At 40.5% G+C, this 21,135-nt stretch overlaps 1 protein-coding gene across 1 annotated transcript in view; it reads left to right on the top strand.

Moving 5' to 3' along the window:
• LOC145401943 (uncharacterized) overlaps positions 1-21,135 on the top strand; it is a 174,489-nt gene that overhangs the window by 67,481 nt on the left and 85,873 nt on the right. Inside the window, exon 2 of the mRNA XM_080274050.1 lies at positions 20,095-20,142. Coding sequence (XP_080130176.1) covers positions 20,095-20,142 — 48 coding nt within the window. The remainder of the gene's footprint in view (positions 1-20,094; positions 20,143-21,135) is intronic.

Below are 21,135 nucleotides of genomic sequence, written 5' to 3' on the forward strand. Positions count from 1 at the left end.
CGCTTCTGAACGAGAGAGACGCCTTTGTTCAAAACAAGTTAAAGAAATGGGAAAATATTTAATGGAAATCCCCTTAACCGTGTTCCTGTGTGTCCTTAGGTAGCTTAGTAATTTCTTTAGATCTTTATTATTGTTACTAAAATACATTACGAGAAGAAGTTGAATGTTGCACTTAACTCGTATCTGCCCTCTGAAGAGTTTTTATTAGGGAATACACACACACACACACACACACACACACACACACACACACACACACACACACACACACACACACACGAGAGAGAGAGAGAGAGAGAGACAGAGAGATTTCGAAATATACGTCATCTTAGTGAAGGGGTGAACTGGCTGTTAAAAAAAATAATACATGAAAATTTTAGATGCCAAAATGAATCCGTATTGTCATGTTCCTGTGCAGTGTAAATCCAGCGGTATTGTGAGGATTACGAGTATATGATCGTGTAGGTGAACAAAACTGCCGGGGCTCGAACACTTGGCCTTCGGTTATGGGGTGGGGCTGACTGGCAGCGTGGTGGGCAGTATCTAGGACTGAAGATGAGGTGGGCAGTGTAAAGGGAGTATTTTTATCTGAGAGAGAGAGAGAGAGAGAGAGGAGGTTGCAATAAACAAGCGTAGATATAGATAAAGCATGTGTGCCGGTAGTTAATTATTACCTCACCCCATCCTAAAGCGGAACAAGAGGTGTGAATGATGATGATGGTGGACGATGATGATGATAATGATGATGGAATTTATGTGTGTCTTGATACAGGCGGGTGAAAATTTAGGTACATATATAAAATGTACGGTTAATAATCATAGGTAATATTTTTATAGGGATAAGAAGATTGATTGATAGGTAGGTAGAAGCGTCTGCGAATATAAAAGTCTTCGAGTATATATATTATCTGTCCATCTGTCTGTCTGTATATCTGTGTATATGTATAAATAGTTGTAAACTTTAATAAAGACGAGGGTACTTTCAGATTTTCTTGTTAAATTTATGGTAGTTGTTTGTGTTCATAATGTGCAAGAATGCTTGTAATATTAAATACAATATTAAATACTAAAGTGGTTGGTATTTGAGTTACTGGGACAAGGAAGTTGTAGTTTTGTAGGCAAGGTGATATTTGAAAGTTATCGGTATTGGTTGTTATATAAATGTGTCTGATTTGGTATTAATACTTATGCGAGTAGAAATGTGTGTATGTGTGTGTGTGTGTGTGTGAGAGAGAGAGAGAGAGAGAGAGAGAGAGAGAGAGAGAGAGAGAGGCGGAATGGGGAGGGGGGTGGGAAGGAAGGAAGGAGGGAGGAAGAGAGCATCATGAATCTCAAGGTATCTCCTCACTGTCTCCTTTGGCATCTTACCTGTCTGCGTCGTACATGCATAATGTGCATAATGAACTTTTTCACTAAGTGATTTGCGAAAAGAAAAAGTTAAATGCTTGTATTTATATAGCATGGCAGTACTGGTGTATTTCTGAGTGAGTGGTATTTAGGGAGGCATGAAATTGTGTAAAACACACACACACACACACACACACACACACACACACACACACACACACACACACACACACACACACACACACACACACTCTCAAACCAGAATGTCACAACCTCGCCCTTGAATCTGTTTATTTTTATAGTGTAGGTGTGACGCACATTGAGGCTTGCATAATTCATTGGCATCTAAATTGTATGCTGGATGGATTTTGGTGTTGTATATCTTTGCATTGAAATACAGTTTGTAATATATGTTTCATCATAATTACTGTTACTCAGAAGGAAGAACAGAAGCTGGTCATGCAGTTTTGAGCTCACATTAGGGTAGATTATTATTATTATTATTATTTTGCGGGGATTATATGAACCCACATGTGCCATATCATGTTTGAGGCCGTAGTACTTGCAACATCGGTACTGAATGGTGGGCGTCAAACAACCTGCACCACACACCCTGCTAAGTCACATCCTACATCATTAAAATCGGCGAGACGTTTCTGCATCCTCACTCTTGCCCACGTTTTCCTGAAGAGCCCTTTCCCGGTCTTATTATTAGAGTATCTTTTTTCATATATTTCATTTTTGTCAGTGGTTTTATAGTTATGTTTTTAATTGCCGTTATTAGTACGGGTAGTCTTGTATGAGCCGTCGTGTTTTTATGCCTAACCGGTAATAATAATGATAATAATAAAAATAATAATAATAATAATAATAATAATAATAATGATAAATTATTATTGTTATTATTATTATTATTCATTCATTCATTCATCATCCAATCCTACATTTCCCCATGAGGAGCATAGGAGCCCGGGGCTTGGCAAGTTGGTCCTGACATTTAAGATGAGAGTGACCAGCCTCACTCATCCCTGAGTGGCATTACGTGAGCAATAAACCCCAACCACCCCATGGATATAAACCTTCACCGGCTCAATCCGATTGGAGTGCCGTATTTACTCACTAAACCACCAGGCGCCAAAATTTGGTTATATGGTTACCACCCAGCGTAGTAAATGGTTTTCTGGTGTACAGGAAATCATTTGGCTTGTCACTCAGTGTAGAGTCACCCACAGGCAGAAGGAAGAGGAAAGAATGAAGGAAAGAAAGACAGAAGAGGGAGTGTAAAGTTACTCGTAGGCAGAAGGACGAGGAAAGAATAAAGGAAAGACAGAAGAGGATGGAAGGAAAGAAGGATGGAGGAGAGGAAAGGGCAGACACCCGAAAGCAGCACTACACTGAGTGAGTGGATGGTGAGCGCCCCCACCTACCACATATTATTATTATTATTATTATTATTATTATTAATATTATTTGTAATGATAACTTCAAGTCCCGTATTACCCCTTGCGAGATGTAGGAATGTGAACATTTAAGGGTAGGTAACCAGCCTAAGCCTCTGGTAGCTTCAACATATCGACAAACGCTTAGCCGCCCCTTTGGGATTCAAACTAAAGCGCAGAGCATCAAAGCCGACCTTCCACTGACCTTGACCAGTAGATTGTTACATTGAGGTCATTTCGTAACCCTCACAACACGGAGAGTCTCCAGGTAGAGTGAGAGCCATTGTTACGGTTTAGTTGATAAGTCGTCCCCCAAGGTGTGAGGATAAATTACTACTCACAGCAACACTCTTGTTTTTATTACATTTAACCCCCTCAATACTACGGTTATTCCTTACTTCACTGGTGCTCTCTCCAGACGATTTTATGTAGATTAGGAGAGATTTCGAGTTATAAGTGTTTGATATCGCCTTAATTAACTCCCCAACTCTCAACCACGATAGGAAGCTTAAATTTATGTGACATTGTAGTGAAGGGATCAGTTCGCACAAAGTAACACAGATCTGGCGATAAATGAACATACTCATGATATTTTAATAAAATGTTTTTGTATCGAGTACAGGCAAATGGGTCGAAAAATATTGTCGTTCGTTGGGAGTGCACTGTGATTCCCTGAACACACACACACACACACACACACACACACACACACACACACACACACACACACACACACACACACACACACACACACACACACACACACACACACACACACACACACACACACACACACACACACACACACACACACACACACACACACACACACACACACACACACACACACACACACACACACACACACACACACACACACACACACACACACACACACATTCAGAGTGAGAGGGAGGGAATGCATTCTGCGCTGTCTCTCTCTCTCTCTCTCTCTCTCTCCAGATAAATTCATGATAGCGTTTACATTTTAATCCATAACTAATGCTGTTGGCATTTTAAAGGAATAACTTAATACAACATTTAGTATTATATACTTGATTTTTTCCTGTTTTTCTTTTTTATATTATTTTCTAAAAATCCAGGTGTGTAGCCTTGCGCCTTAATGTTTATTAGCCTGTGCGTGGCCAGAGATTGAGTGTGTATGTGTGTGTGTATGTTTGTGTTGGCGAGTATTATTTGTGTATACCTGAAAAACATGGGTAAGATCAGTTCTCGTCATCCACACACCTGATTCCTTTATTTTTCATTGATTTTTCATTTGTTGTTTACGATATATATAAACTCCACTAAAACGGAATTTCATTTTCATTCTCATAACCGTCAGTTGATTTTATTAAGCCTCGGATTGAACACTGAGTGAAGGGTTGAGAAGCAAGCGTCAGACCAGTTTATTTCGTTTGGGGGATACTTTTTGAATTGGAGGAGTCTGATACAGTCTTCATTAACTCCATCACCACTGGGGATCCTTACTGAATTAAGTATAATCGTCTTGTGGTAGGGACAACAAAACCAAAGAATACGTCGAAGAATCATGCTGGTAAAGAGCTGAATTCAGAGTTAATATAGATGCATATTTTAGTATATATGTTTTGTGGTGTATTTCTAAGGTTCGAACCAGGTATGTTTTTGTTTTTGTCAGCCATCTTGTATTTCTTCATTTTTCCTGGATTTTTTTCCTTTTCTTCTTTCTCCATCGTTGCCGTTTTTGTATTTTAAGGAATTCTTGACAAGGGGGCATGTAAGTAAGGTGGAGGGGCGGGAGAGACGGAGAAGGAGGTGTAGAGATGGGGTGGTTAGGTATATGACTGAAGGTTGTGGGTTGGAGGACGAGCAGCCTGATGACTGAGGACCGGGCGACAAGTTGGCGATTTGTTCATTGTACTGGTAATTTTGTCTTTTTTCTTTGATTTATGGGGTATTTATGACGATTTTTAAAATGTGATTGATCGTTTGAATATATATTTTTTAAATTTTGAGCTGATACTGGCTTCAGTTCACTGAAATCCTGTAATGAAGGGGTATTTTTCATTATAATTTTTTAAAATGTATTTTTTAGATTTGCTTGTTATTTTATAAAATGTGGGAATTTCTTTAATTCCATTACTGTTTTTGTTCATGTTCGTTCTTCCTGTTCAATTCCAATAATATATAGTAACTTCCTCAGTCATCATTTGGCCGTTTCCTGTTTTCAAGTGTCTGGTGCTAATGGTGGGCTAGACGGACTCTCTGTCTCTGTCTCTGTCTCTCTCTCTCTCTCTCTCTCTCTCTCTCTCTCTCTTACCTAATTGTATCTTTACAGGAATGAGTCAAGCTCGTCTGTGTGTGTGTGTGTGTGTGTGTGTGTGTGTACAGTACGCGTATTTTTTCCTGGCTGTCTGGAGCGTAAAGTAGATACCACACATTATTTTTTTTTGATGTATGAAAGTGTATAACCTCGTAATATAGATTTATTTCCTGTTTTTTGGCCGGCTAGACTTCCAATATATATAAACGGGAGAGTGTAAAAGTTTTGTGATCGTTTGTGAGAAAATATCCGTGTTTTTAAATAGATTTCGACTTCCTGGTGAACCGTATGTGTGTGTGTGTGTGTGTGTGTGTGTGTGTGTGTGTGTCAGTATTTTTAAGCGTATGTATTTGTACATGAGACTTTTCGTATCACTTTTTTTCTCGAATATCAATTTTTTTCCTATTGAGCACGCGCATACGCGCACACACTTAGTCATATACCTTAATACATACGTACATACATGCATTGTCATTAATTTATTCATACATAGTTATGTACATTATACATAAATACATGCGGAGGAGACAAGAATTCACACATGATACACAAGTATACATACACTTATGCATACATATGTACATAAATACCTATATACACAGGAAAGCACTCACCACACACACACACACACACACACACACACACACACACACACACACACACACACACACACACACACACACACACACACACACACACACACACACACACACACACACACACGGTGGGCCACTCGTCTCTTAATTACAGGTGGTCACGAAATGAGAAGGGTGGCGGTTTTTATGGTGAGTTTGAGTTGAGCCATTTTCCCTGTGTGTGTGTGTGTGTGTGTGTGTGTGTGTGTGTGTGTGTGTGTGTGTGTGTGTGTGTGTGTGCGTGCGTGCGTGCGTGCGTGTGTGTGTGTGTGTGTGTGTGTGTGTGTGTGTGTGTGTGTGTGTGAGAGAGAGAGAGAGAGAGAGAGAGAGAGAGAGAGAGCTGTCATGTCACAGTAACAGCCTTTTTTCACCACCACTTACGGGCCATTAACTTCCGACCCCTTAAGACCCCTTTATTTTTTTACTACCTCTTTCCCTCCCTCCTTTTGGTGTGTCTCCATGCCCTCCCTGTCTCACTAAGTCCCCTCTCCCTCTTCTCGCGCAGCACTCCCAGTTCTCTTCCTTTTTCCAATTCTTTGTATCTCCCATTTCCCTCCTCTCTCTCTCTCTCTCTCTCCTCTTTACTTCGTCTTTTCCTAGACTCCTATTTCACTCTTTTCTTCTCACGTCTCTTCCTCCCTTTCTTGTGTCTTTTTCCTTTTATATCTATCTTCTCCCTCTTCTCCCCTCTCTTTCCACCTTCCCCCCCCCGTCTGCTTCCCCCCCTCCTTTGCCCTCTCCCTCCCATTGTCTTTCCACTCCATTTCCACGTCTCATCATTTGTTTATTCCTTTGTTTGTCTTCCCTCCACCTTCTTTGTCCCGCGCCTACCTCATGCTCCTTCACCCCCCCCCCACCTTTTTTTTTCTCCACGTGTTGCTCTCTGCCACGGCTTCAGTTCCTTGTACTTTCCTTTACCTTTTCTAGCTCAGTGCCCTCTTTTCCCCTTCATGTCTCTCTCTCTCTCTCTCTCTCTCTCTCTCTCTCTCTCTCTCTCTCTCTCTTTTTTTTTTTTTTTTTTTTTTTTTTTAACACCAGCTTCCTGTATCACCATTCCCCTTCATCCTCCCTAGCACTGCCCACCCTTTACACTTTCCTCCCCTCCTTAATTTCTCCTCTGTTGCTCTATCCCTCGTTTTCCTTCCTTCTCTCCTCCCCTTCTTCGCCTCCCCTCCTCCGGCCCTCCCTCCATCCACTCCTTCCTCACTCACCCTTTCTACCTCAACCCCTTCCCCACTCCTTCCTCTCTTCCCTGTGCTTTATCGTCCGCTCATTTGTAACTTCCCTTTGATACTATACTCCAGCCCCCCTTTCTCGTAGTTTCTCGTTTCAGTTAGTGTGTTCTCTTTCCTTTCCTGCATCTGCGCCACATCTCCCCACTGCTTCACCTCTCTCCCCACTTTTTCACCCTCTAACCCTCTCCCTTCCTCCCTTCACCTGTTTTTTCTCCCCTCCTCCCGACTTCATCCCTCCCCATGACCTCCCTTTTCACGTCTCTTCTTTCCTCTCCCCTTCCGTACCTTTCCCTCCCATCTCCTCCTTCCTACTTCTCTTGACACCCATCCGAAACTTCCTGACACTTTTGACACTTCCTGGCACCCATCCCTTCCCGAAACACCTGGGCCCCATTGTCACGCCACCTCACACAATGGACTCTCCTGAATCACTGTCTTCCATCTGACGCCCTTGATATGCCCTTATATCGCTTTCTGACGCTTTTTCTTGTCCCGTTAACGAATTTTGACACAAATCTTGACAGCTGACACCTTTCCACACTCATCCTGCCACCCTTGTTCACTCTGTTACCCTCGGAGCTCATTCTGACGCCCTTCTTACTCGTTCGGAACTTCACTCTGGCAAATAACCCCTCCTATTCATTTTCGCCACCTAATTCATTGCGGCACATCAGATTCTAAGACACTTTCCTGACTTATTTTGTCACACCGTTTTGACACACTAGGATCCTTCCAACGCCTTACATAAAATAATGTAGCTTTCTAACTTATGCCGACACACTGTAACTATCTAATACACTCTCATGAATGCCGGTAAACCCTTGCTTATTGTAACACACCCTCATGACATTAGCATCCCTCTGACACCCTGCATAATCTGCATCCCCCTAACTGATGCTGACCACACCCTAACTCACTTCCGACACCAGCCGACGCCCCACGTGACACAGGCTGCTAGCACGGCGACACGGAAGCGTTGAGTAGTGGGCACCGGTGTCACATTCACGGTCACTGTTATACCTGATCCCCTTTAACCCTTGCCCATTTCACTACGAGGTTATGTTTTTTCTTTCTTTTTTCTGCCGCCAGACGAGTAGTTCAGGTTATTAAAAGCGATTGCAACAGTCACCATCAACCACTTTGCTACAATGAAGTCATTTAGTATTTCAGTATGATGGCGTATTTTCTTTCCATCTTCTTTTAAATTTTGCTAATATCAGACCATTTTATCCAGCTTAGAGGAGGTCTTGTGCATGGGTTAACAATTCATCATCATCATCCCCTATAGCTACATCAGGATGTAAGTGAGGTGATGTAAACACTTAAGGACAAAATTATGGACAAGTTTGCATCACAGATATACTGTAGGCTTACTGTGGTAACTTTCACACACAGTTTCATCAAGAGAGGTCTTTCCCAAGTTGAGTAGCAAGAATAAACCAAAAGAAGACTTCATCGCACTCAACATGTTAATCGCACTCAGGGTGTTAAGAGATTGTTCATATAATCCTTTCAGTATCAAACGCCTTTCCAAACCTGTATGAAGGCAATAGAATTAAAGGAAAAAGGGTATCATACAGGAAGTAATGTGCGCATAACCCCCCTCCACACACACACACACACACACACACACACACACATATATACACAAACGCTTTCATATAAACAAAGCCGTTTACAGCGCGCAAAGCCTTTGAATATAGCTGCTTAGCACAGAAACTACTCACACACACAACCATTTGCATGCATATACATAACCTTTGTCACTCGCATAAGCCTATTACACACACACGCACACACACACACACACACACACACACACACACACACACACACACACACACACACACACACACACACACACACACACACAAAGCCATTTACTTAACCCCCCTCCTAAAAAAAAAAGTCACCAGGCACCGCTCACATACACAGCGTAACATTTGGCACTACTATTGTTCCTTTTTTTGTTATATTTTTTCATACAACATTATTACATATCCTGTATCGTTATATGTTTTTCCAGCGTAAATGTTGCTCTCTGGCTGTCTGTCTGTCTGTCTCTGTCTCTCTCTCTCTCTCTCTCTCTCTCTTTGTTATTCTCTCGATCCTATAAAATTCCTTCAGCTTTTCAGTCCTGCAAGGTAATACTTCCTCTCTTGTTTCCTGTACGGCAAATGCTGGACGGTAGAGGAGAGAGCCTTCTGTTGTGCTATCCTTTTCTCCTGCTCCTATAATTATAGCACTGTAACAGTATTAAGGCCGGAACGCCTTGTCGGGACCGTAAGGTGTGTGTGATCTGTGTATCTATGTAACTTTGTAAATGTGTGTGTGTGTGTGTGTGTGTGTGTGTGTGTGTGTGTGTGTGTGTGTGTGTGATTTTGATATTAGTGTCAAGGAAAATGGCTTTGAAACCAGAAAAAAAGAGGAGGTGGGGAAGGAGTCAGGTAGGGAAAGGATGAGGGTAGAGAACAGAAGGGGAAAGGGAGAGAGTAAGGTGGAATAAAGAAAAGAGATGGAAAGGAAGATTTTTAAAAAGACAAAGAAGAAAGAAGGACGGAGATAAGAGAAAAACGAGTTGAGGAAGAGTGAGAAAAATAGAACGAGAGAGAGAGAGAGAGAGAGAGAGAGAGAGACCGACCTTCACCTTATTGTGGGGTGAAAGACATCCTTGTTGTTTTTGAGGTACCATATAACACCCCTGACATTCCCTCTCTCCTGGCCTAACCTTGTCCATATCTCCCCCACATCACCCTTTCTCTTCATTCCAGTCTCCTGTCTCATTGTTATCATTTCCATTCTCCTTGCCCTAATCGGAAAAAACTAGTTATATTACCCTCTTTCTTGCCTATTGACAGCCCGTGGTATTTTTAGTATTGTAAGTAGTAGTTGTAGTAATAGTAGCAGTACTCATAATTCCCCTACTAATTATCTTTCTTTTCTCCTGGTTACAGTCCCCATCCTTGTGGCTATAATTCCCCACCTGTCTGCGAAAGGTCTAAACGAGACAGCTTTATTATGCGTCTGTGCATTTATTTTCAATCAGGTGAATTCACAATACCTGAGAAGCATGTAACTTTTCTGTGTCGCTAGTCTGAAACACACGGAGGTGTAATCAGTGCCTTTGAAAACATAGAACTGTTATTTATGACTGGTTTAAAACACATGGATGGTCTAATGAAACAGTGAAATTGTGATTTGTATGCCAGGTTGAAAACACATGGATGTCCAAGTTACGTTTGGCTTAACGAATAAGGATGACAGCTGCCCAGCGGATAACACACTATCACAGTGACGGAAGTTGTCCAGTCCATACATACATTCACGTACATGCATAAATACATCCATATATACATACCTGCCCTTTCAATAACCCTTCTCCATTCTTCCCACTGACCACTTTCATTCCGTAAAAAAAAAAAAAAAAAAAAAGTGTCCCAAGGTTAAAGAGGAAATAGTACTCTCTCTCCCTCTCTCGTGATTTACCTCAACTATTTGATGTACACATGTTTGTTTTGAAAGCGCCCTTTATTTATATATATATATATATATATATATATATATATATATATATATATATATATATATAGAGAGAGAGAGAGAGAGAGAGAGAGAGAGAGAGAGAGAGAGAGAGAGAGAGAGACTGGTTTGTATATGAATAAAGTTGTGGGAATTGTAGGTCTTCTTTTTTGTGCTGTGATGAATTTTGGCAGGTTGTTGTTATTAGTATTTTTTTTCAGTTATTATTTACTTTCGTATTTTACAGTTTTATATATATATATATATATATATATATATATATATATATATATATATATATATATATATATATTTCTTTCTCTATTACGATTTATACTTATGGTAATGATGATGATGATGATGATGATGATGATGATGATGATATAATAATAATAATAATAATAATAATATAATTATTATTATTATTATTATTATTATTATATTGTAATTGTTATGCCTACGAGAAATAAAGAAGGCCCACGCCATCATCACAATCCTGCTATTGTGCTTGAGTTAGAAAGTATCCAGAAAGATACAGCAAAGCACAAAATTAGAGGCTTCTGTTGCTGTTAGTAGAGTGCTCATTGAAGCTCGTTAAATTTATCCAATAATCAATTAAGCATTGAAATTTCTGCTCTAGTTCGTCCATCTTCATTTGGCAGATACTTTTTTCCTTTGTAGTATATTTTCCTGTAGCTTAATGGCCAGATTAGACAACACGATGGCTTGACATCCTTTTCACAAGACTTATTTCTAGGTAGCATCATTTTCTAGTGTTAATGTTTTTGCTCAGCTTTCAAGATGGCGAGATTACGGTTTTACCAAGTTGAAGTGGACAGAGTGTATCAACAACAACTGATGTATAATAAATTAACAACTTATATTACCTCATGAGCGTAGGATCCTGTTGGTGTCTCTGGCAGTCACGTTCTTTCATTAACCACTTTTTTAGCGGTGGGGAATTGATTTGTGATGGTGGCGGGGGAAGTTGAAAGTTAATTGGAGAGGTGACCTAATTTGCAGTGGAGGGTGAATGGGTGGGGGAAGTGAAGGTGGAGGGTGGGTGGGAGGGGGAAGTGAGGGTGGAAAGTGGTTAGGTGTGGGAAGTTAGGGTGGAGGGTGGGTTGGTGGTTGGGGAAAGTGAGGGTGAAGGGTGGGTGGGTGGATGGGAGAAGTGAAATTGGAGAGGTGGAGGGTGGGTGGGTGGGAGAAGTGAGGGTGGAAGGTGAGTGGGTGGGGGGTGAGGGTGAAGGTGAATTGGATAGTTGTGCACATATGAGCACTTGAAATGAGGTCATCTTACTAATAATTTTTTAGTTTAAGTCAGTCAGGTATAATAAAAATAAATTTGAGTAGAACAATTATAGTTTAGAACAGTCCGAATATGTCGTCTGAATCCGAACATAATATTAAGTAAATTAAGTAAAAATATATATCTGAGTACACAAGAACAACAGCAACAACAACAAAACCTGCTCCGTTATGTCAGAGTAGTTCCGGGTTGTGCTGATGAAACTTTCATGTCGGTACAGCGTCAAACGTTAATTACCAATGCCATTAACTTCTTAAGTGCGATGACCTTCAGTGAATTATAATCTTTGCTATTACAGGCGATTTTATTTAACCTAAGACTGCTTTATGTAGCGAAGGAGTTAATGGAAGCTTTGTCCAACCCCTCCAGTTTGAAAAAGTTCTTAAGTATAATGAAATGTCTGGAGTTAGCAAGAATACAGTGAAGAAATACGTCATTGCATTGAAGTGCTTCAGTATTTATAAGCATGCAGTAAGGACTGCAATAATACAACTACCGGGACACCAAATACAGTACAACATTCATCCGGTATATTAGCTTCACTAGTGTGAAACTATTATACTCGTGTACAGCGTTAAGAATATATTTTGCAAGAGGCATAAAAAAATAAAAAATAAAAATAAAGCGACTGTCATGAGTTGCTTCATACAAGAGCCGGTGCAGCCAAATCATGTGTTGTAATTTCATGGTACATTGTGTCGTAAGGTATGAATATTGAAATTACTGAAACTATAACTCAGCAATATATTTCTTCGTTCCGATGACACTCTTTTTTTAAGTTTATTTTTGCAACTGTCGGACGGTTTTATATAGCACAGGAAAGGAATTTGGTAGCTACGGTGTAATTGAAGGCTTTCTTGTATAGTCATAAAATACTATGGATAATATATGTCATCGTCGTGAAGGAGTTGAGTAAAGATGCAGTAGTGGTATTTAAGAAAGTTGTATTACAAGACATGTTTTATTTTATAGGTTGAAAATTAATTGACTGCTACTGTAAGGTATAGGTTCCATCTGCTCAACTGTCCGTTTGATTTTATGAATTTAGAGTAATGGAGTTAAGGTGAAGATTGACTTGACGAATAGGAAGTTGTTTGAGTGTGATGCAGTTATTTGTGGTGGTGGTGATCAAGTTAGTGATGGTGTGGTGATTGTAGCGGTAGTGGCTGTGGTAGTCCGTGAATGAAAGGTTAGTTGTGATAGTACTGGCCTGTTCACATACGTAAGTGCATCCTTTCTCCTCTGTGTGCGTGTATGTGTGTGTACATACATACAGTACTGTACATACATACATACATTTTACAGTATATAGTTATCAGTTCGTACCACACCATGTCCAAGATTAACTTAGGCTACCCTGTCCTGCATCTCTTTCCTCTTTGCTCTGCCTTGCCAAGCCCTCCTGCCCTTCACTGACCTCGACAGATCTCGTTCTGAATGATTTTATTGTTGTGTTTATGATCCACCCAAGTGTTTAGTGGGTAAGCGAAGGCTCAGGTGGTTTTTTGCACAGTGCGAGAGGCGGGGAAAGGGAGCAAATAGAGTTGTTATTTACCTCAGCCCGAGAACGTCTTTTATATTCTTGCATCTGCAAATGAATTTATTATGCTTAAGAGATTAATTTGACTGGAGGTGGTAAATTTCGTTTTCATTATCCTTTCATTGTTGTGGCGCTCCTCTGAGCTAAATGAAAGTGTCTGATAGGAAGAGTGAAATAAAAACCTCATCTCAGTGAATTGTATAATTCAGTAATTTGTGTGTGTGTGTGTGTGTGTGTGTGTGTGTGTGTGTGTGTGTGTGTGTGTGTGTGTGTGTGTGTGTGTGTGTGTGTGTGTGTGTGTGTGCGTGCGCGTGCGTGCGTGCGTGCGCGCAGAGAGAGAGAGAGAGAGAGAGAGAGAGAGAGAGCAAGCATCACAAACGCATATATCATGTAGGCAGGGTTAGTTTTTTGGTGGTTTATTATTTTGCTCTTACTCCCATGCTTTTAGTTTTAATTTTGTTCCCCGCACGCCTGTTACATTAACTTATTATTGCCACATTAACCTTATCAACCAGTGAACATAATTTATCTTTTTATTATTTGCTCTCTAGGCGTTATTATTCTGTATTCAGCCCAGGAGAGATTATTTAAACTGGAGGGGCTTGGTAGAAATCCTCGTAACACTCACCTTGCTAAATGGTCTTCCGAACTTTATAAATGATGTGGGGGAAACTGAGTAAGAAAAAAATATGATAGTGAAGAGGTTAAGTTTTGCGTGATGTATCGTGTTTTTTCGTTTGTTTATCATTTTATCTGTTTTATAACTTGTTGCACCTACGTTTTGTGTGGTTGGTCGTGGTTTACTGTTTGGCCTGGCTTTTTTTTTATCTACAGTATATACGAGCACCTCTCTGCCTCTCTGATCGAACTGTGTTGTTTATCGTGAACGACTGTTACGTCCTGTGTTTTATTTACCGCATATTTTAAAATCACCAGTAGTACATGTGAGTTTTGTGTGGTTGAGTGTTTTACTTTTTTTTCTGTTGTATTATACTGTCTGACGTCTCCTGTTTATCGTATTTATCGCGTTATCATCTGGTTTGTGGTTTATTCAATCGTGTTTGTTAGATCCGAGTTTTGTATGATTTATTTAATGGTTTAACATGTCGTATCTGGCTTTCTTCACCCCTGTACCGTAGGCTTTCATTACAACTGGCTTAATTTTTCATCGGCCACTCCCAGGCTTCCTCTTTACCTCGGCTTTTGTGTGTGTGTGTGTGTGTGTGTGTGTGTGTGTGTGTGTGTGTGTACTACTTCACGTAGGGCAAAGACAGACTCAGCCTTACATCGTTATTTCCTCAGTCCTCTCTCATTTACGTCATTTTCCTGTCCTGCCTCTCCCATATTTATTTCGTAATTTTTCTCACCCTTTCTGAATCTTGACTCACTCCTGGCCAAGTTTTCTCTCAGTTTGCTCAGTCTTTCATTAGTTCTGCTCTAACTTTACTTCGCGGTACATCCAGTTTTTCTTAACTGCTGCTTTTCCTTGGTGTACTATCCCCAGTCGTCCTTCACTCCTCAACCTTGACCCGTACCGTACCTTTAACTTTTTTTTTTCTTCATAACTTCACTTTGCACCTTTACCCTTTCCTAGCTCTTACCTCAGTACATCACTGCACACCCTTACCTCCTTTATTTATTTATTTATTTTTCCTTATTCCATGACAGTTGTACCTTATTTTTTTTTTTTTTTTTTTTAGTTTCCGCCTCGTGTACTACTCATCATTATTTTAATGTTCCCCTCTGCTCTAGCCTAGTTTCACTTAATTTTGCAGTGTCTCCATTCCCTTCTCCTAATTTCACTGCACCTCACTCGACTCTTGCCGTTTGTGATGAAGGGCAGTGAACTGCACTCTCCCAAGTCCTCTTCCTGCACCCCCCCCCCCCCCTTTTTTTTTTTTTTTTTTTTTCCCGCCCGTGTTCCAGTGCCTCCTTCTATAGTCACTTGCCTGCTGTCCCGGCCTCTAGACAAGCAGGAAAAACTAGAGTAAGTGCTGTTAGTTAAAAGTTCAGAGTGGGGGGTCAGGGTGAGGGAGTGGAAGAAAAGGTGCTCTTTGCACGAGATCAGTTTTACTTTGGGGGGCATCCATTTCCTGTCATTACATCCTGCCTACCCCGTTTGTAAGAAGGAAATATGATGATGATGATGGTCGTCATCCTGATCTGAGTATCTCGTGATAAGGTTGTTGGTGATGAGAGCAAGATCCATTGCCTGTGTGAGTTGGGATGGTTATGATTAAGTTAAACCAGACCACATTAATGAACGAATTTGTTGACCTGTAGGAAGTTTTCCCGCAGTTGTATATAATTAATTGTCTGGCCGTAGCTAGGACCCAGTCTATAAAACACGTTATGATAATTAGAGAGATAGTTAAGGGTTCTTTAATTCTTTTGGGTCAGAGTGATTCTCACATGGAAATAGGGTTGCCACCCGTTCCTTAAAATACGGATTCGTTCCGTATTGGAGAGTGAGATGTTGCGTTCCGTTTGGAACCTATACGGAACCCCATTTGTTCCGTATTTGGCTGTCTGAATGGTCAAGCTGATGAACGTCAGTATTTTAAAATTACAGTGAGTGCATTTTTCGGTCAATCATAAAACCAGACTGTAAAATTATGCCTTTATCAACAGCAATAAATATTACCAATCTATCAGGGTCGTTCTTCGGTACGTGTGAAGTACGCGACGTAATATGTGCGACGAGAGGTCTGTCGTGTGTCTCCCCGACCGTCGTACCCTGCCCCTACCCACAGACTCCAGTAACCCTAAACTTCGAACAGAGTTGTGCTGACTTTCTCACAACTATGGAGTAAGATAAAAGGCTTCTTGCTGCAGCAAGGGACAACACAAAGTGTTCATGAAAAAAAAAAAAAAAAAAAAAAAAAAAAAGGGAATGGCTGATAACATTTGTTTCCCTGATTCGCTCAGAATGTCCCATTTTTCGTAGGATATAGTTCTGCTTTTTTAGAAGAGAAACAAAACTTGTGCTAAATTTTGCTCAATGCCGGATTAAATGGTGTTCATTGGTCATATTTTCTTTTATGTGGCAAACTTGTAAGTTCTCAGATTTAAATGAAGAATTACTACCTGCAAAATTTCATTCAAAAGTTAAGGCTTTCTCGATTGGTGGAACACATTTTCCAATAGATAGGTCTTGAAAAAGTTGCATTCATCCATTTTAGTTTTGACATTATAACATTACATTACATAACATGACATGACCATACAGTGTAATATGAAACTATTTTCAAAGGCTATTGTAATTTAGTATATAAAAAAAAATCCTTGTGCATTTTATTATAAACTATACTGTGTTATGAGCATGAATGAATATAAGTAAAGAGGATGGTCTAGTGTCTTTGTCGCAGCATATCATTTAATTTAGAAATTCCAGAGACTAGTCATGTCAGTGATAACTGCCCTTATAAATATTACGTCATTAGAATTAAAACATGTCCTCGTCACCCTCGTGTTTAGTGCTGATAGCCTCAAAATGCCACTGAAGTAAGACATATTTCAAAAAGTTTCTTGGGGGGGGGGGCTCAGCTCCCCTCCCTCCGTACACCCCCCCCTCCCCCCTCCGCTGGATGGGCTCGCTCCGCTCGCCATGATTGTTCCTACTTACACAACTGCGTTCCTTATATTTCTGAGCTCAAGATGGCAACCCTACATGGGAATTATATCGCCAGACGGTGTGTGTGTGTGTGTGTGTGTGTGTGTGTGTGTGTGTGTGTGTGTGTGTGTGTGTATATATATATATATATATATATATTTGTTTATTAAATAGATAGATAAATATAATATCCAGTCGTGGTCATCCGTTATAGGTACGGTATTTTATTCTTATTTACGAGATGCTGTTTATCGTATTATAGACAAAGAATGAGTGACCAGAAGTGGATGAATGGATGCTTAGATGAATATGATACTTACACATAGAACCTCATCAGCAGAGGGTTGCGTGTTGATAGCAAGTCCAACCCCCCGTCTTTTTCTGCTGTCTCAAACCAGCTGGGGTTTGAGCATAACTGTGATGGTGAGTGTCATAGGGGTGGTGGGCGATTGGGGGTAGATGGAGTGTGTTAGGGTGGTGGTGGGATGGGATTGGATTTAGGATTGGAGAGTGAAGGGAATGGAGTGTGTTTGAATCATGGTAATCCGTGAGAGTGTGGGGAGGGGAGGAGGCTATGTATGCCCCGCTTTGCATCATTATCGCAGTGCAGTTTTGTGCTTGTCCTATCCCATGAGGTGTTGTCCCAAATTATGTACAGGTGCTCGTAACATCGACATTTGAAAATATTAATTTCGTTGACCACTCAGAAAGATCAGGCATTGATGTTACAACCACCACGACCAGCTAAGCCAACCGTATGTCATATTACACCCAGCCTTATTTAGTCGTAGTGATAAAGGTCTCTATCTCAGGTGACGCCAATAGGGTCATTTTTATCTTCGTTAGTAATGGCATGTTGGTCGTTAAAGCTAATGAGCGTAATTTGTTGGTGTGATGGGTTGTTTGGAGCTGGTTGTCGTTGAGGTCTGTCATGCAGGTTGTGGTAGTGTTTAATTGTGGTGTGTGGTAGTTGTGGTATTGTGTCTGGTTTGTGTTGTTTCAGGTGGTTGTCGGTGTGATGTGCGGTGGTGGTTGTCGTGGTGGTGGTGGTGGTGGTGGCGGCGGCTAGTTGTGGTGTTTGGTAGTGGCGTTGTGTATGGTTGATGAGGTTTCGCGTGGTTGTCAGTGTGGTTGACGTCCTGGTTGTGGTACTGGATTTATTGCATAATTGTGGTCTTTAGATGTGGAGTGGTGGTAGTGGTGTTGTGATGAGTTTGTTTTGTGTGTAGGTGATGTTTGTGGTAGTATGGTGTTTACTGTGTGGTTGGTGTGATGAAATGTTAGAGGCGCGCGCGCGCACGCACACACACACACACACACACACACACACACACACACACACACACACACACACACACACACACACACACACACACACACACACACACACACACACACACACACACACACACACACACACACACACACACACACACACACACACACACACACACACACACACACACACACACACACACACACACACACACACAGATCCCCGATACCAAACATTTTGTCGCTTACGTCAATACTCCACCACATCACAAAAATGTTCATATCTTGTTTTTCGAATTTCACTAATATTTTTGTAATGGATAAGTGTTTTTATGCAATATAGGTCATATGGGCATGTATTGAACGGTATTCAGAATTCCGCATGTAATGATTTTCTGTACAGTAGTGTTTTTCAAGGCGTACATCCTATTTTAGTACTGTAGCGTTTTTGTACTGGGATTGATATGTGTAATGCCGTAACGTTTTCTCTACTGATTTATTTTACATTGGGGGTAATATATTTTTTCTGTGTGATTATAAAATTTACCCTAGTCATGCTTTCCCCTTAAGGCTACAGTGAATGTTTCCTTACTGAGATATTTCCCTCGTGTAATAATAACGTTCCAAATATGCTCTCATGGTTTCATAATGCAGTGTTGTTTGCAGTATAGTACAAGACCGAATATTATGGTTTTCATAGTCATATTATCATAAGTAAAAATCGCTAGTATGTTTTGTTTACTGTGCTTGTAATAGCTTAGTTTGCTCATAGTTAGATTTTGTTATGAAAACAGTTGTCTTACTTTGCAGTCTCTCTCTCTCTCTCTCTCTCTCTCTCTCTCTCTCTGTTTTTCAGGATATTTTAATTGGACTCTCATGCTTATTTATTTTCCGATAACCTGCCCATCGCATTAATGTTTGAGGGAGATAGGATGATGATGATGATGATGATGTACCGTGCTTTTTGTGTCAGCCTTTTTCCGGTCCACCCCATACCCTTTATAGTGGTGGGAAAGTGAATAATGATGGTGATGATGGATAGTTTTTGTTGTTTTGTGTTTTCGTGTTTCTGGATGTTGCCCACCACATTCATAGTAGTAGGAAGTAGGGTTGGGTGGTAATGATGATACTGGTGATTTAGCATACTTTTCTTGTGACTGTATATTTTGTTTTCTTCCTGGATTCTGCCTACTCCATTCATTGTAGTAGGAAGTATGATGGTAATTGATGAGGATAAATGCCTTCCCTGTATATAGTTCTGTTTCTGTGTTCTGCCCACAGCTGTTACAGTAGTGAGAAGTAAGGGTATGAAGGTGGTGGTGATGGTGATTGATATTTTCTGTTGTGTTTTCATGTTCCTGGACCTTGCATGCTTCATTTATAATAGTGGGAAGTAGGACGAGGACGACGACGATTATTATTATTATTATTATTATTGTTATTTCTCCTCATTTGGTAGTTACCTGTTTCTTTTTCTGAATATTACCCATCCCATTTATGGCGGAGAGAAGTTTGATAATGATGATGATGATGATGATAATGATTTGTGTGGTATTTGCTGTAGTGTGCTTGTGTGGCCTTGTTCATGACGAGTTAATATCCTTGACGTAGCGGACAATAACAACTGGTAAAAAAAATCTAGAGCAGGATTGTAAGGGGATGTTATTGTTTGTTGGAGAAAATCAAAGACATAAAGGTAACTGCAGGTTCATTAAGGGTACACCAGCCCATGAGAGAGAGAGAGAGAGAGAGAGAGAGAGAGAGACTATGAAGTTGACGGTATATGGTACGTAATTATTCCTGACCATCCCCTATCGTAATATCAGTTTTTGTTATATTTCGGAGACTAAACGATAAGTTTTTTCTGTTTTCAGAAAGACCGATCCAAATGCTGAAAGCCCACAAAAGTTGTCCCGGCAAAAGTAAGTCAAACTTTATAAAACCAAAAAGGTCCACTCAGTTTTGAGATGCCTGGACATAAAATGTATAGCTATTCATAAACAAATACAAGATTATAATTCGTCATTTCTCATATTCGTATGAAATGAGAGTTAGGGCAGATTTATATTGTGTTTTTATATGTTTATTATGGGAACAAAAGGACAGTGGAAGCTACAGCTGTAATCGTCATTCTTCCTGTGCACCAAGGTGCCTGAATTGCTGGGCGGTATTTTGTCCTATGCCAGTACAAATTTTCACATTTTTCCCTCTCAACATCCCCACGCCAAGACACAATCCCTTATCTTTCTGTATTTATCTGTCTGTCTGTCTGTCTCTGTACGTATGCCTATCTGTCCATTGATTTATCTATCTAGCCGTCAGTCTATCTCCCTACCTCTCTACCTGTCTATCCAACCTTTTATCAGTTTATCCAACTGTATGTATCTGTCTGTCAATCAGACAAAGGGTTTCAGGAACGGGGCATTCATCACCTGGACCCACCCTAACCTGTCAGGGGATAAGGAATAAAAGGATAAGACAAGGATAGCAAATTCGGGCAAGATAGAATTTAGGAAAAAATGAATGAGAAAAACAGGGACCGCAGAACTTAAAAAATGCTAGGCCATACTGCATCACCACCATCATCATCATCACTGTCACCATCATCGTTGTCATCATTATAATCTTTATCATCATCATTATTATCATCATTGCCTATATCATCATCGTCATCATTACCATCCTCCTCCTTCTCCTCCTCCTCCTCCTCCTCCTCTTTTTCTTCTTCTTCTTCCTCCTCCTCCTCCTCCTCCTTTTCTTCTTCTTCTTCCTCCTCCTCCTCCTCCTCTTCTTCTTCTTCTTCTTCTTCATCTTCTTCTTCTTTTTCTTCTTCTTTCTCCCCCTCCCCTTCCTCCTCCTCCTCCTCATCATCATCATCATCATCATCATCATCATCATCATCATCATCATCATCA

The sequence above is a fragment of the Coenobita brevimanus genome, chromosome 57 (genome assembly GCF_032717465.1).
Source record: "Coenobita brevimanus isolate Jiangsu-jjx chromosome 57, ASM3271746v2, whole genome shotgun sequence".
Classification (NCBI taxonomy): Eukaryota; Metazoa; Arthropoda; class Malacostraca; order Decapoda; family Coenobitidae; genus Coenobita; species Coenobita brevimanus.